This window comes from Chenopodium album, chromosome 11 (assembly GCF_948465745.1).
Source record: "Chenopodium album chromosome 11, dcCheAlbu1.1, whole genome shotgun sequence".
Taxonomy (NCBI): Eukaryota; Viridiplantae; Streptophyta; class Magnoliopsida; order Caryophyllales; family Amaranthaceae; genus Chenopodium; species Chenopodium album.
In genome coordinates, this window is record NC_137844.1 from 57434483 (window position 1) to 57448455 (window position 13973).

At 32.0% G+C, this 13973-nt stretch overlaps 2 protein-coding genes across 3 annotated transcripts; both read left to right on the forward strand.

Annotated features, from left to right (window-relative positions):
* The first annotated feature begins 280 nt into the window (after positions 1 to 280).
* On the forward strand, positions 281 to 2343 carry LOC145567895 (uncharacterized). Of its 2 annotated transcripts, none has more exons than XM_081627313.1 (3): positions 281 to 753; positions 1026 to 1942; positions 2032 to 2343. In XM_081627313.1, exons 1-3 carry the CDS (start codon positions 489 to 491, stop codon positions 2170 to 2172), a joined length of 1323 nt encoding a protein of 440 aa, XP_081483439.1. In that variant the 5' UTR covers positions 281 to 488; the 3' UTR covers positions 2173 to 2343. The 2 variants fall into 2 exon arrangements, with proteins under 2 accessions (XP_081483439.1, XP_081483440.1); XM_081627314.1 differs by having other exon boundaries at positions 283 to 753; positions 1029 to 1942.
* A 2004-nt stretch (positions 2344 to 4347) lies between these two features.
* LOC145569381 (protein phosphatase EYA-like) lies at positions 4348 to 9883 on the forward strand. The gene is made up of 6 exons (XM_081628728.1): positions 4348 to 4445; positions 5456 to 5747; positions 5892 to 6059; positions 6287 to 6380; positions 7650 to 7811; positions 9502 to 9883. Exons 2-6 carry the CDS (start codon positions 5496 to 5498, stop codon positions 9780 to 9782), a joined length of 957 nt encoding a protein of 318 aa, XP_081484854.1. The 5' UTR covers positions 4348 to 4445; positions 5456 to 5495; the 3' UTR covers positions 9783 to 9883.
* Positions 9884 to 13973: the final 4090 nt, after the last annotated feature.

Here is a 13973-nt window from a genome sequence, read left to right on the forward strand (position 1 = left end):
ATTACAAAATTAAAGATATTTAGCGATAAAAAAACTGCACATAAAATGATGATCTGAACTTATTTTTTCTGATCTGTTCTAAACTTATTTTTTCTGATCTGATCTAAACTGAACTTATATTTTTCAAAATAAGTAAAAATAAGGTGAAGGAAACAACATTGTCCATGTCCAAATTAACTGTCCATGTCCAAATTAGCTAAGGATGCCGGTCCATGTCCAAATTAGCCAAGGCTGTCGGTCGAATCTAATCCAGGCTTCCCACATAGCAGCAGCCATGTAAGAACTCACCACCAAAATTCACAAATCACTGTCACCAATTTGAAAATTCCCACAATCTGAAACAGTCATACGTACCCAGTACTACCATTTAACAATCCTCTAAACTACCCAAATAAAATTGTGTTTCAAGTAGATTTCAGAAACAGCAGACTCCATCAGATTATGTCTTCTGTGATCTTTTCTCTCTCCTCTAAACACTAAGAAAGGCCATGTCTTTCTTCAATGGCGGCGAGCAGAGGAAAGACCCTATTCAATCGATCCAATTTGAAGAAACGTTTCAGAGATTGGAGGAGCTCATTCAAAAGACCGATTCTGGGGATACCCAAATGGATAATTTGATTAATTTGGAATACCCAGATGAAGAAATTGATCAAAACTATGAAATAATTGATGGGATTTTGATGAAATTTGCAGAAAATGAGAACTTGCAAAGTAATTCTGTTGATGTTCCAATTATATCTCAAGTATTTGCAGGTTCAATTACAAAAATTGTATTTGATTTTTATTTTTTCAATTATTATGTATTGTTATATTTATTAATGTTCATCAATTATGCTGCAATTATATTTGTTTTCTGGATTTACTAGATTATAAGGGTTTTAGGGTAGATGTTAGGGTTTCAAGTTCATGGGTTGACTTTAAAAACATGAAGTTTTGAACAAATGAGAAAGTTTTACCATATTGTTTGATTTGGTTGTTTGAGAATGTTAAGTTAATGTTGAGGTTTGATTTGAATTTTTACAAAGTAGGAAGAGGATGCCCAAAGAAGATGAGTTTAATGGAAGTGGCTACTCTTTTCGAAAATTATGATAAAGCTGGTGCATCAGTCCTTGATCTTCAAGGAAGGCTTATGGCTGAAGTTGAGTGGCTTCCTTTATCACTTGTGAAATTGTCAAATTTAACTGAAATTGACATATCGAAAAACGAAATTATGGCTCTTCCATCGGATGTTGGTGAGCTCAAGGCGTTGAAGAAGTTTGACATCCACTCGAATCAACTAATAAACCTTCCGAGATCAATTGTAGAGCTAACGAGTCTGACTGACCTTGATCTTCATGGGAATAGGCTGAAATCTTTGCCAGCTTCCTTTGAGAAGTTAGTAGGCTTAGTCAATCTTGATTTGAGTTCTAATTTCTTCACTCAATTGCCTGATTCAATTGGCAACCTTAGCTCATTGGAGAAGTTGAATCTTGACAAAAATGAACTCGAAGAGCTCCCTAGTGCAATTGGCTCGTGTATGTCTCTGGTGGTGTTGCAAGTAAATTTCAATCGGTTAAATTCTCTTCCTGAGGCGATTGGGAACCTTGTGAATTTGGAGATTTTGACAGTCCGTTATAACAGAGTAAAGAATCTGCCAGAAACAATGTGCTATCTTCAAAGCTTAGAGGAACTCAATTTGAGCTTCAACGAGCTCGAATTAGTCCCAGACTGCTTGTGCTCTATGTCGAGCTTGAAAGTATTGAACATTGGGAACAACTTTGTTGATCTCAAATCCTTGCCAAGCTCAATTGGTAACTTTTCAATGCTTGAGGAGTTGGACATAAGTTATGATCAAATCAGAGTTTTGCCAGATTCTTTCAGGTTCCTATCAAAGCTGAAGGTGTTTCTTGCTGATGGAACACCACTTGAAATTCCCCCTGAGATTATTAAACTGGGAGCTCAGGTAAAATTGTTGTAATTGTTGTGATTAAGCTATCACTAATACTTGTACTTAGTTCATTCTCTAACATGTTCATCCTTTATCTTGATCAGGCTGTCGTTCAGCACATGGCTGAACTCGTCGATAAAAGAAACAGGTTTCCAAACCGAATACTGAAGGGAAGAAGGGGATTATGGTCCTGCATCTTGTCTTGTTTTTGCCTTGATGAAGTAATACCAGCAGAAAGGAACTAATCAAGGAAACATTGAACCTTGTACAATAGCCACTTCCATGTGTATCTGTTTTCCCTTTTTCTTCTGTATATTTAAATGTTTGAACACTTAAACTAATAACGTAAATATGTTATTGTGAATAATAAAAGAGTAAACATGGTGATAAATTCTAATGCATTCCTTTTGTCTTCACCCTTTCTGCCTTTTTTTTTCATTAATCTTGCTTTTTCTTGAGCATTTATTTATTTGATGTCCGGTTACAAGATAATTTTGCAGGGTAGTGTATGATGTCATGATATGTCCTGTGCATAGTGTTTAATTAGTATTATGTGCACCATAGATAGGTGCACCACGTTTATACTTTTGAACATTTAGTAAAAAAAAATTGAATATTTTACAAAAAATGAACATTTAGTAAAAAAAATGTAAACACATCACAAAAACTGAACATTAACATGCAATTTTTATGTTCATATTTTTTAAAGAAATGTTCATTTTGTATAAAATAAATGTTCAGTTTATATTACAAAACTGTTGAAATATTACGAGTCAGAAAAACTTCTTTCAAAATTTGTCTGACTCATAATAATTCAAAATTTGCGATTGTTCAAAATTTTTTACTAAATGTTCAAAATTTGTTATTATTCATATTTTTTTACTAAATGTTATAGGTGTGGTACATTGCAATTGTTCAGATTTTTTAACTAAATGTTCAAAATTTGCGATGTTCATATTTTTTTTTACTGAATGTTCAAAATTCTCGATTGTTCAGATTTTCTTACTAATGTTCAAAACTATAGGCTAATAGGCATGATGCATTGCGATTGTTCATATTTTTTAACTAAATGTTCAAAATTTGCGATGTTCAAATGTTTTTACTACATGTTCAAAATTTGCAATTGTTCAGATTGTTTTACTAAATGTTCAAAAGTATAGGCGTGGTGCACCAATTTCTAGGTGCACCATGGTGCATCTTAAAATTTGCGCATAGTGTTTAGTGTTTACTCTTTAGAAAGACCTATGTTTGCAAATACCCCCCCCCCCCCAAAAAAAAGTGTAGAAAAATGTGAAAATTATTTGCTAAACAATTCAATTCAATCGGGTTAAATCTCACATAAAAATTATTTTAAGGGTATAAGATCAGTAGGCTAACTAAGGGTATAATAGTAACATAATATTAGCCATTATGTAAAAGTGTAAAAAACATTACCGATATTACTCCGTATTTATGAAAAAAGCATAAAGAACATTTAGAAGCGAAACATTTACAAACGAATGTATACTAAATATTGCTACCTCTTTTTTCCAAATTCTAATCAGTTATTGTAACAACACAAATAAAACAAGGAAAATTTAAAAGGAAAGGCCACACATGCGCCCATGTTTGCTCGGCTAAAAATCAGTCAAAACTCGTTTTTCAAGATATTAAAAAAAAATAAAAAATAAAAAATAAAAACCTTAAACTTATTATGTAGATGATGAGCAAAGTTCGAAAAACAACATTTTAAAGTGAATAATTTTCGAACAACTTGTTTAAGTTCATTTGTAAGCTTATTCATGTTTGATTATAATAAGTTAAAACTCATTCACAATCAAATATATATTTCCAAATTAATCAAGTCTGACTAAAACTGCTGCAAATTCGAGCTTACACAAAATACAATCTGACATATGTATGAACTAAATTCTAACAATTTAAAAAACCAAGATTTTAGCAAGCTAAGATCGACTATTAAAAGTTCGTTCAAACTTCAAACTTGAATTAACTTGCCCAAACATTAATAAACCTCAACTCCTTATTATTTCTTTTTATAATTTCCAAAATATAAATGTGGGCTTATTATTTAGGGAGAATATTGAAACTTTGGATTTGTTCCCTTCACCTAAAACAAGAAGATCTGATCTGAATTTTTTAAGATCTGATCTGGTCTGGTTTGATCTGATTTAACAATTCGACTAAACTTTGACCGTATTTTAATATTAATCTATAAAGAAAAACATTATCAAAATGGATCTTATTAGATTGGTCTTATCATACTTTTTAAATATGAAATTTTTATAATTTTTTTCATACACAATTAATGATAAGTAAATGATAATCAAAAGTTCTGATGTGGTTTGATCTGAATCTTTCTAATCTGATATGAATTTATTAAGTTAAATAAGTTGAAGAGAACGAGTCTTTTGTGAAGACGACATCGTTAAACTATTTCTCCCCATCAACGAACTCTTCGTTATTTTTCCACGGTTGAAGTCAGAAATTGGGCAAAATCAGATCAAACTGTTATATTCAGGTGAGCTTTTCTTTTAATTCGACGAATTTGTATTCAATACGAGTAATATCTACTTCAATACTTTGAATTGCTTGAGCTGATTGGTACTTTGCTACTACTCTATTAGAGATTATAATTTTCATTAGTGTTAATTGACTTACTTAATTTGATCCATTTTTTTTTGCTAATTACTTGAGAATTTGCTTAATTAATTTCACACTGGCTGCTCCAATTTTTCGCATTATTGGGAGATCATTTTCAATTTAATGCACTAGCATTATGCAAAAAATTGTTGCCAAGTTTTCATCTTTCTTTCTTTTTCAATTTGAGTATAAAAATTCTAATTTTATGCGACTTGATATCAATATTCTTTACAAGTTTTTTTTTTTAATTTTTTTATTATTATTATTATTTTTATTATTATTATTATTATTATTATTATTATTATTATTATTATTTTTAATTCGAACTTATTATAGGAAAATACCCTGAATCTGATTTGAATTATTCTTGGTTTTGTGGGAATCTTTACTTCTGTGTTATTATGATGAAACAGCTTTTACACAGATATTTTATACTTGGATAATGTTCTCACATCTTATGTTAATGCATTTTGGTGTGGCCCATACTAATTACTCATGTTTTAGTAATTTTTATTTTGAGAAGTGTTGTTTGGTTTGCCGAGTGGTATGGGTTCGGAATCATGAATGAAACCAGGGCGATATGGGTTTGGAACCTTGGTACCAAATATTATGTGTTAGCTGAGTTCAAGAACATAACCCCTTAATCTGATACCTTTGTGGTATTAAATGAAGTAATTAGGAATACTTTGAGTTCCCAGATGTTTGAGTTTATAGCCAAATGATCAAGTGTGTTTCACGAGCATTTTTACCTGTTCAATGATTTTTGGCTATTGCTTATGCTTTGAAGTTGATCCTGTTCAATGATTTTTGGCTATTGCTTATGCTTTGAAGTTGATTTCGAGTTTGTTACGTTATTAGGAAGTTGGTTTCCCTATTTTTGTGTTTCAGGTCACAGTGTTGATTCCACTGGTTTCTGAGAAGTGTCACTATGAGTGATTGTAGTAAAAGTGAATCTGTTCTTGAAAATGAGAATCATGTTGCTGAAAGTAGCGCTGTTCGGAAAAAGATTGTCTACATATGGGATATGGATGAGACACTAATATTGTTGAAGTCGTTGTTGGATGGTACATATGCAGTAGCATTTAGTGGTGTGAAGGATGTACAGAAGGGCGTTGATATTGGAAAGATGTGGGAAAAATTTATCCTTGATGTTTGCGATGATTATTTCTTCTATGAACAAGTATGTTGGCTGCTTTGTGACATTGAATGATCATACAATTGTCCGTGCTCTAATGGTTCCTTTTTAAAGTCAGTGTTCACTGCTTAGAGGTGTCCAAAGAGATACTGGTGATTTCAGATAGCTTAATTTGATCTCCATTTGCAGATAGAGCAATACAATGAGCCTGTGATTGATGCTTTGAGCCCGTACGATGATGGGGCTGATCTCTCTAATTATGATTTTAGCCAAGACAACATTGATTCTCCAACAGATGACATCAACAAAAGAAAGCTTGCTTATCGTCATAGGATCATAGCCCAGAAGTATAAACAGGTATTCACTATGGACTCCTTCTGGTTTTGTTTGCTTTCTTCTTCTGTAATAATTTGCTAATTGGTATAGGATGTAGCACTTCTGTATTGTTAGATACATGATTTGTGGCACAATATGTACTTATTTCAGACATTGTGCATCTTTTATGAGCTATTAAGCTGTCTCTTCCTTTTCTTATTACCTCTTAGTTCCTATTCTTCCCATGACTTAATCTCTGATTTTTTCAGGGCTTGCATACTATACTTGATCAGAAGAAAATTGAACTTTGGAATAATCTATATGAGATTACCGATAGTTACACTGATGGATGGCTATCCTCTGGTATGTATAATTCTCTGGGTAAAATGCATACTTGGTCACTGCATCCCTCTGAACCGTATTTGAACTGAAACACGAAAAACATATATTAAAAAAATAAAGCTATACTTAGTGTCTGCTAGAGTTTCACTGTTGCTTCATCAAGCTGGGTTACTGGATATTTTTTTTTTCCTCATGAAGGCTTAGTGAACTGACTACACTTGTGGAAGATCTAATTATATTAACCTTCCTCATCCACCCTCTTCCCCTCCACGCACCGCAACAAACCTAATATTAGAGCTAATTAACGAGTGAATCACAGGGAGGAAGCTTAAAATTTCTATTGAATGCCAGAAGAATTTGCATACGAATATAACTTGTGACAACTGCTATTTATTAACCTTTTGGTGTTACATGCAAGTTTCTTTTTTAAGATTTGTATCATCTGTGATAGAATCATAATGTTTTTTTGTATTACTTGTTGAAATTTTGGGTTAATGTCATTTCTCACTGTCTTGGCATGAAGATAGAATTGAATTCTTTTGTGTATGTCATCAGAGGGCACTTCCATGAATTCATTGCATGTTGCAACAATTGCTTCTAATATTTGCAGTTGAACATTAGTTTACTCTGCATTATTTATGCAAGTTTGAGAAGAGTGAGTGTTTGTCATGAAGTCATTGTCATTCTGGGCCACTTTTATCTGCAACATGGACATAGATTATAAGCTAGAGTAGCTAAGAACAGATAAAAGAAAGAGCTTGGGAAAAGCCATGTTAGCATCAGGTTTTTTTTCCTGGAAATATTATTCTATAAAGCATACATGATATAGTTACTGTAGGAATTGTCTCAAATTTGACTTTTGATGCGGATCCTGAGGATTCTTATCTTGAGATTTTTGTTTCTTATGATGTAATGAACCTTCCTTGTTTTGTGAATGTAGTATTATTGTGCTTGCTTGTCTTCACTATTCTAAAAACATACAAAAATCTGATTCAATCATTTTACTAATGAGATGGTTTGATTTAACTTTTTTTCTAAAATGAGATAATGGGCCAAAACTGTTGTCAAACGTATGATCATGCCTTTGATGGGAACTTCTATATCTAGTTGCCTTCTGTAGTCTTGTCTCTTGGGAATAAATGATTCTCTTGTTGCTTAATTACTTGCTGTACTGCTGAAGCACTTTGGTGTCGCTGCCTCACTGGTGCATTGCGGACTCCTATTTAATAGTGTTTGCAGGCCTTTACTTCTGAGAGCATAAATGAAAACATTCTCCTTTTTTTGATGCAGCACGGACCTTGCTGCAGCATTGCTCAGGTGATAGGGAATTGGTAACCACTGGATGTGAAGAGTTCCAATGCATTAATATCTTAGTGACTGCTGGATCACTGATTCCGAGCCTAGTCAAATGTTTACTCTTTAAATTGGACAGCTTGTTAACTTGTGAAAATAGTAAGTTCCCTTCTAATTATCGTTTTTTCATCATCTTCCTGCTGAAATTATCATTCTCTGTTGGGCCTATAATGCCTCTATGCTATCCTTGTAGTTCTTGATATCTCTACTATAAAATTTGCCCGTAGAATTATACAACAATATAGTGATAGTCAAAAGCTCATTCCTGGAAAATGTCAGATATTGGCTAACAGCTCGTATAAGGCTTTGATACTGAGTGGATGAGATAGTAATAAACAATTCATAATAAACGCTAGTTCCTAGTTTAGTAACCATCTTTATAAGTTTTGGCTACGATGTGACCACTAATAATTTCTTAATATGTACGAAGCATATCCCTTTCTACTGAAAAATATGTAGGAAACTAATCTGGACTTGTTAGCATAAACCTGCTTAGTTGCTGCAAAAAATGCCTTGCAGATAAGAGTCCTTGTTCTCTTTTTCAGCTTGGCAGATGTAATATTAATATAGTTATATTGTGGGTGAAACTTTAATGGTTCTGTTACTTCTGTCTCATCCTTTGAAACTAAAATTATCCATTCCTTCAATAGTTCCATTGTACTTGTTTGCCTACGAGCTCTAAGTATCATAGGGAAAGTAATAATGACACTAGGACGTCCTCCACACCATTTCTTGTAGTTTCATCGATTATATTGATACCACCTTTAAGGGCCTTGGGGCTGCCTCTCTGTAGAATGCTCTTAATCTACAATAAATCCTTACATTGATTGGTGGCTCCAATTATTGAGAATGTTTAAGTAGTGAAGGAGGATCTTCGAATATAATCCCAGATCTGTTAAGCCTATAAATAATGGAAACTTTGTTTGGGAGAGAGAGAAAGAAGATAAGCCTGATTCCTCTTATTGTTTCCTGGGTGCATCCGTTTCTCTCCCTCAAGTTGGTCCCATATCCCTTGTTCATACCTGTTTTATGTCTTATCAACACTGGTAATGTTGGGGCTTTTACTTAGTCTGAACATCAAATGTAAAGGTTCCATAGCATAATGCTTCATTTGATGACTGGATTCTTTGCTTTTGTTCACTCGTAGGACCTGTCCAGAGTAAGGCTTAAAGCCAGCTCAACTCTGTACACCGCTTATTATTGTGGATGGCAATGTTTTTTAAAGAAATGGCATTGAAGAGGGTGGAGCCAGATGTTATGTAATGAGAATTATTATGAGATATTCCAGGATGGGATATTATTTTTTTTTTAAGAGCAATTCTTATTAGACAGAGAGTGCGATAACAATTTTGAGAGAACCTTATTCAATGTATTGTAGCCTTTTTGGTTGCGATTTTCGTTCCAATGTCACTTCTCTATATAGATATGCACCATCATCTTCATGAACATGGCAAATTGGCAACAAGCTAATTGCTGTATGGGACCTGTTTAGGTAATAGGTACTAGTTAATCTGCGAAGATGATAAGGTAACTAACTACTAAGGTAGGTGAGGAAAGCACCTTAGTACATCTCTCCACTTACTTAGACTAGTACTGTGGAAGGGATGAAGAACTGGTCCAGCCCAAAAACAAGTATTAATGACCAATCAAATGGCTTTTTGCAGGCCAGGCCTCTTAGCTTCCGAGTTCCCTGTCGTATATAGTTTTTTCTGAGTCTTTTATTCTCTTCTGCTTCTGTTTGTATGTACTGAGATAAGTACTGATATTGGGTATAATAAAACTTTCCCAGTCTATAGTGCATGGGACGTAGGGAAGCTTCGTTGTTTCTCATGGATCAAGGAGCGTTTTGGTGGACCCGACGTTCAGTTCTGTGTGATTGGGGATGGATGGGAAGAGTGTGAAGCTGCCGAGTTTCTGAGGTGGCCGTTTGTGAAAATTGACCCAAAACCAGACGGCCTCCACAGGTTTCCTGGCCTCACTAAAGAAACCGTAGGCCATTATCTCGCTGTTGTTTATGGACGTCCTGATGCTGAAACTGAAGATCAAGACACCACATCCTCTACAACGTAGAAAGCTTTTATGAGATCTATTCTTGTACAGAATATGTGTTAGCAAATTGTAACAACATAAGAATTTGATGATTTCGTCGACCAACATTTCTTCATTTTTTCGGTATTGAGCATTTGGGTATATTTCCTATTCCGTTTTTTTTTTTTTTTTTTTTTTTTGAGGAATTATTTCCTTTTCCATTGATTTGTTTTGTATTTTAATTTTTATGAAATTAGTCAATTTCTAAAAGAAAAAAGAAGGAAATTAAGAAATTCAATTGAGCAAGATATTTATAACTTGTCATCACTGACAATTAATTGATATTAGCTCTCCCTTATAAGTTATAAATGACACAACACTGAAGTCTCACATTGGACACATTTGTCATAAGCTCATAACATTATGCTTAATTTAAATTAGTTACTACGTATTATTTTTCGAAACTTATAATCGAAATTAAAATTCATAAGTTGGAGATAACGCGACCTATTATAAATTTGTAATCACTTACACTACATACTTCTGCCAAAAAATTGACAATTAAGCATATGAAAGCTTGTCACCATCTTTGAGCTTGTGTTGGCCACAATTATCTATTTGTGGGCATTCATTCATGTGACTTGGTTTATTTAAATGGGCCTCTTCACGTGAAAGTTCACTGTTTTAAGTTTTATCCATAAGAGATTTTTTTTTTTTCTTTTTTTTTTTTTTTAGTGCAAATTTAATGAAAAATTTCATGTGTTTGACAATTTTCAGTTTGCTTAATGGGGCATAAATGTGGTCTAAAGTTGCTGCAACAACCTTATCAAAAGTTCTTTATTGTTTGTTTTCTCAATTTGAGTTTTTGAGGGCTCCAATCTCTCAAATGATGTCTTGATTTCCATATTTTAGTTTTATGAGGCCCAATTTTGACAACTATGGTACAAGTATTTTTTTAGTGATGACATAAAAATAAAAAAATAAAAAATAAAAAGTATACATTTATACATGCTGGTGTACTTTTATTGCGATTAATTAAGCTATATTTTCACAAATCAGTATCAACTATCAAGAACTATGTATAAATACTTAACTTTGTTTGCACCAAAAAAAATGCTTTGCTTTGTTTTTATTACAATATTTAGTTTGTATGAATTTTGGAAGCGAAGTGTCATCTATGTGTTGATTGACAATTGTTTTTTTTGTACTACAGCGTGTTAAGTTTAATGTGAGGCAACCCCCTTGCTTGCAAACTTAGGCCTTGTTCTCTTCACCTTAAAAAAATAATATTAAGTAAAAATATTTTCAGTTTAGTAATAATAAGTTAAGTTCAGTTCAGTAAAATTAATTTCAGTTCAGTAAAAATAAGTTCAGTTCGGTGAAATTCAGTTTTTTTAAAGAAGAATTATAATAAAAAATCAGTAAAAATAATTTCAGTTCAGCAAAAATAATTTCAGTTCAGTAAAATTAATCTAAGTTCAGTAAAAATAATTTAAATTCAGCAAAAATAATTTTGTTTCAGTAAAAACAATTTCAGTTTAGCAAAAATAAGGTGAAGAGAATGAGGTCTTATACTAAATTTATACTTCGTATATACGAAAGGCGTGTTGGGTAGTAGACTTTAAGTAGCTTATAGTCGTTAAAAAAAATTGAAAGTTTGGATGTATAGTGGTTTAGCTATTGTTAAATGCTAAAATTATTTGCTTTTAAAATTAAAGATAGCTGTTTTTTTTTTTTTTTTTTTTTTTTTTTGAATTCCTTATATTTTCAAAACACAACTAACAACCACTGCTATAACTACATTTTGCTGAACACTTTGGAAGTATATTTCTAGGATAAGTTGGTGTCATTACGTATTGTATTCAGTTGTGTTAGATTTTTCAAATCAAAGTAGCATTAAAAAAAACTTCAATATTTCAAAGCATTTAAAAAGTGCATTTTCATACATTGTGGATACTATTACAAATGTTGATACATTAATTCGTATATGATAATATTGATATATCAGTGCGTCTTTTGTGCGGCTGGCCACACCATGTGACCACTTATAAAAAATTACAGTAACCCCTCTAACACTGACCCGGTAACTCTTGTATATTGACTAAGTAACACCTATAACAATGACGAAGTAAGATCTGTAAAACTGAACGAGTAACCCCTATAATACTAATGAAGTAACTCTTATAGTGGATGGCTACATCGTGTCGCCAGCAACATATAAGACTTTTTATATATATATATATATATATATATATATATATCCCATAGTCGTATATGGATGTGTAGCTATCAAGTATCACATGTTGAAATAAATCTAATCTTGTTCTTCTACTTCTTTTTCCGTTTTTGGACTGGATTCTATTCTATTACTTATCCAATAATCTTTATAATCCTGATTTCTACCCAAACAATTTGACTAGCTCCAAATATTGTACATGACCTCTCTAATTAGAGCCACAATTCGTCAATAGGATTATTATTATCTTATCCAAGGTTTTCTCTAATTAAAGCCACAATTATCTCGGCTGCTAGATCTTTACTTTATCTTGTAGATAAAGATGGAGAACTAATGTGCTATTGAGTGTCAAATTAATAAACTATAATATGTCAATATTCAATTTAACTACTCCCAATTTCCAACCCATTTTTAATGTTCTTGCTCTTCATATTGTGCCCTCTTTAGAAAATTAGCTTCAAATAAGTTAAGTTTGGAAAAAGAAAAAGCTCAGTCATTTAATAAATGTTAGGCTACTTAATACTATGTATAACAACTCTAAAAAAAACCCTAAAATTTTCTTTGTTCTCTCTCTTCAAACCTAGCAACCATATTAAAATTTAGGGGCTGCCATCGATTTTTATCGATGGTAAGCCCCAAATTCTTCTTTATTTTAATGTCTTTAGTCAATAAAGATCACCATTAGTATGGTGATTATAGTCAGTCCCTCCATGTAGGGTTTAATCGGTACATACCTCCACGTAGGGTTTAGTATTGTTTGTTTGTTTGTTTTTAGTGTGTGCAGGGATACAAATTTGGAAGATTCGTCTTTCAATTTGTGGAATTGCGGATCTGTTGGTATAGGGGTGCAGATTTAGAAGATTCGTCTTGCAAATTTGCAGATCTTGATGACCAATCAAGTTTAATCGCTTTTGCGACTATACATCAATGGAGCTCCATCAAAAACGACGCAAAGACATCTAAAATTATCCAGGAGCAGTTCAAAAGTGATGCCATTAGTTTAGGGGTGTTTAATTCTTGTATTGAGAATTTAGATCTTTAAAGGGATAATTGTAAGTGTCTAATGACTATTATTATTTAATGAAATCACCCCCTCCCTATTCCATTCAAAAAAAAAAAAAAAAAAAATACTATGTATAACACTATAACTCACCATTAAAATAAGTTACCTATCCTGTTTGGGGGAAAAAAATGTTCAATTAAGAAGTCTAGTTTATGAAAAACAAATTCAGTTCTCAAAAAAAAAAAAAAAAAAAAAAAAAAAAAAATTCAAATCTATGTTGATGAGTTAAAATTCATGTAAATAGGTGAATATACATAAAGTTTTTTAAAGTGTCGTTTTAGCTTTCTAATTATTATTTTCTTTCAATTTCGAAGTATTGAAGCTTTACTCTTTGGTACACTATTATAATAACAAAAAAGTACAATGTTCAACATTGAATCTTGAGTTAGAATTCTACTTTCCCTTATTTATTTATTTTTTTAATAGGCTTATAATGCCATTTTTTTTTTCATTAATCTAATGACTTTGAATTTTTAAGAAAATATATGATGATTGAGGCTCGAACTTGAAAATTAAAGTTAATTACGAAAACACAACTAATTAATGAAAATGTAGAGGGAACATCAATTAATTAATTAATTAATTAATTACATTTGTATGCCGCAAATATCTTTCTATTTTCTAGTTTCTAGACAAAAAAACTATGCATACCAAAACTTTTTGGTCACACTGTACTCTTGTGCGCTTTACTCTTTAAATTATCACATTGAATTTGTAAATAAGCAAATATAGCATGTCAATAACAAATTTTTTCAAACATCTGACTTGACATGATTAACAATCTTTCTAAAAATTATCTATTACAGTGATCAATAAGATCTTTGAAAATCATCAAAGTTGAAATATGTATTCAAATTAATCAAAAATATAATTAAGAAATATAATTAAAATTAAAACCAATAATTGTAATGACACCTACAACTCTACAAGTGTT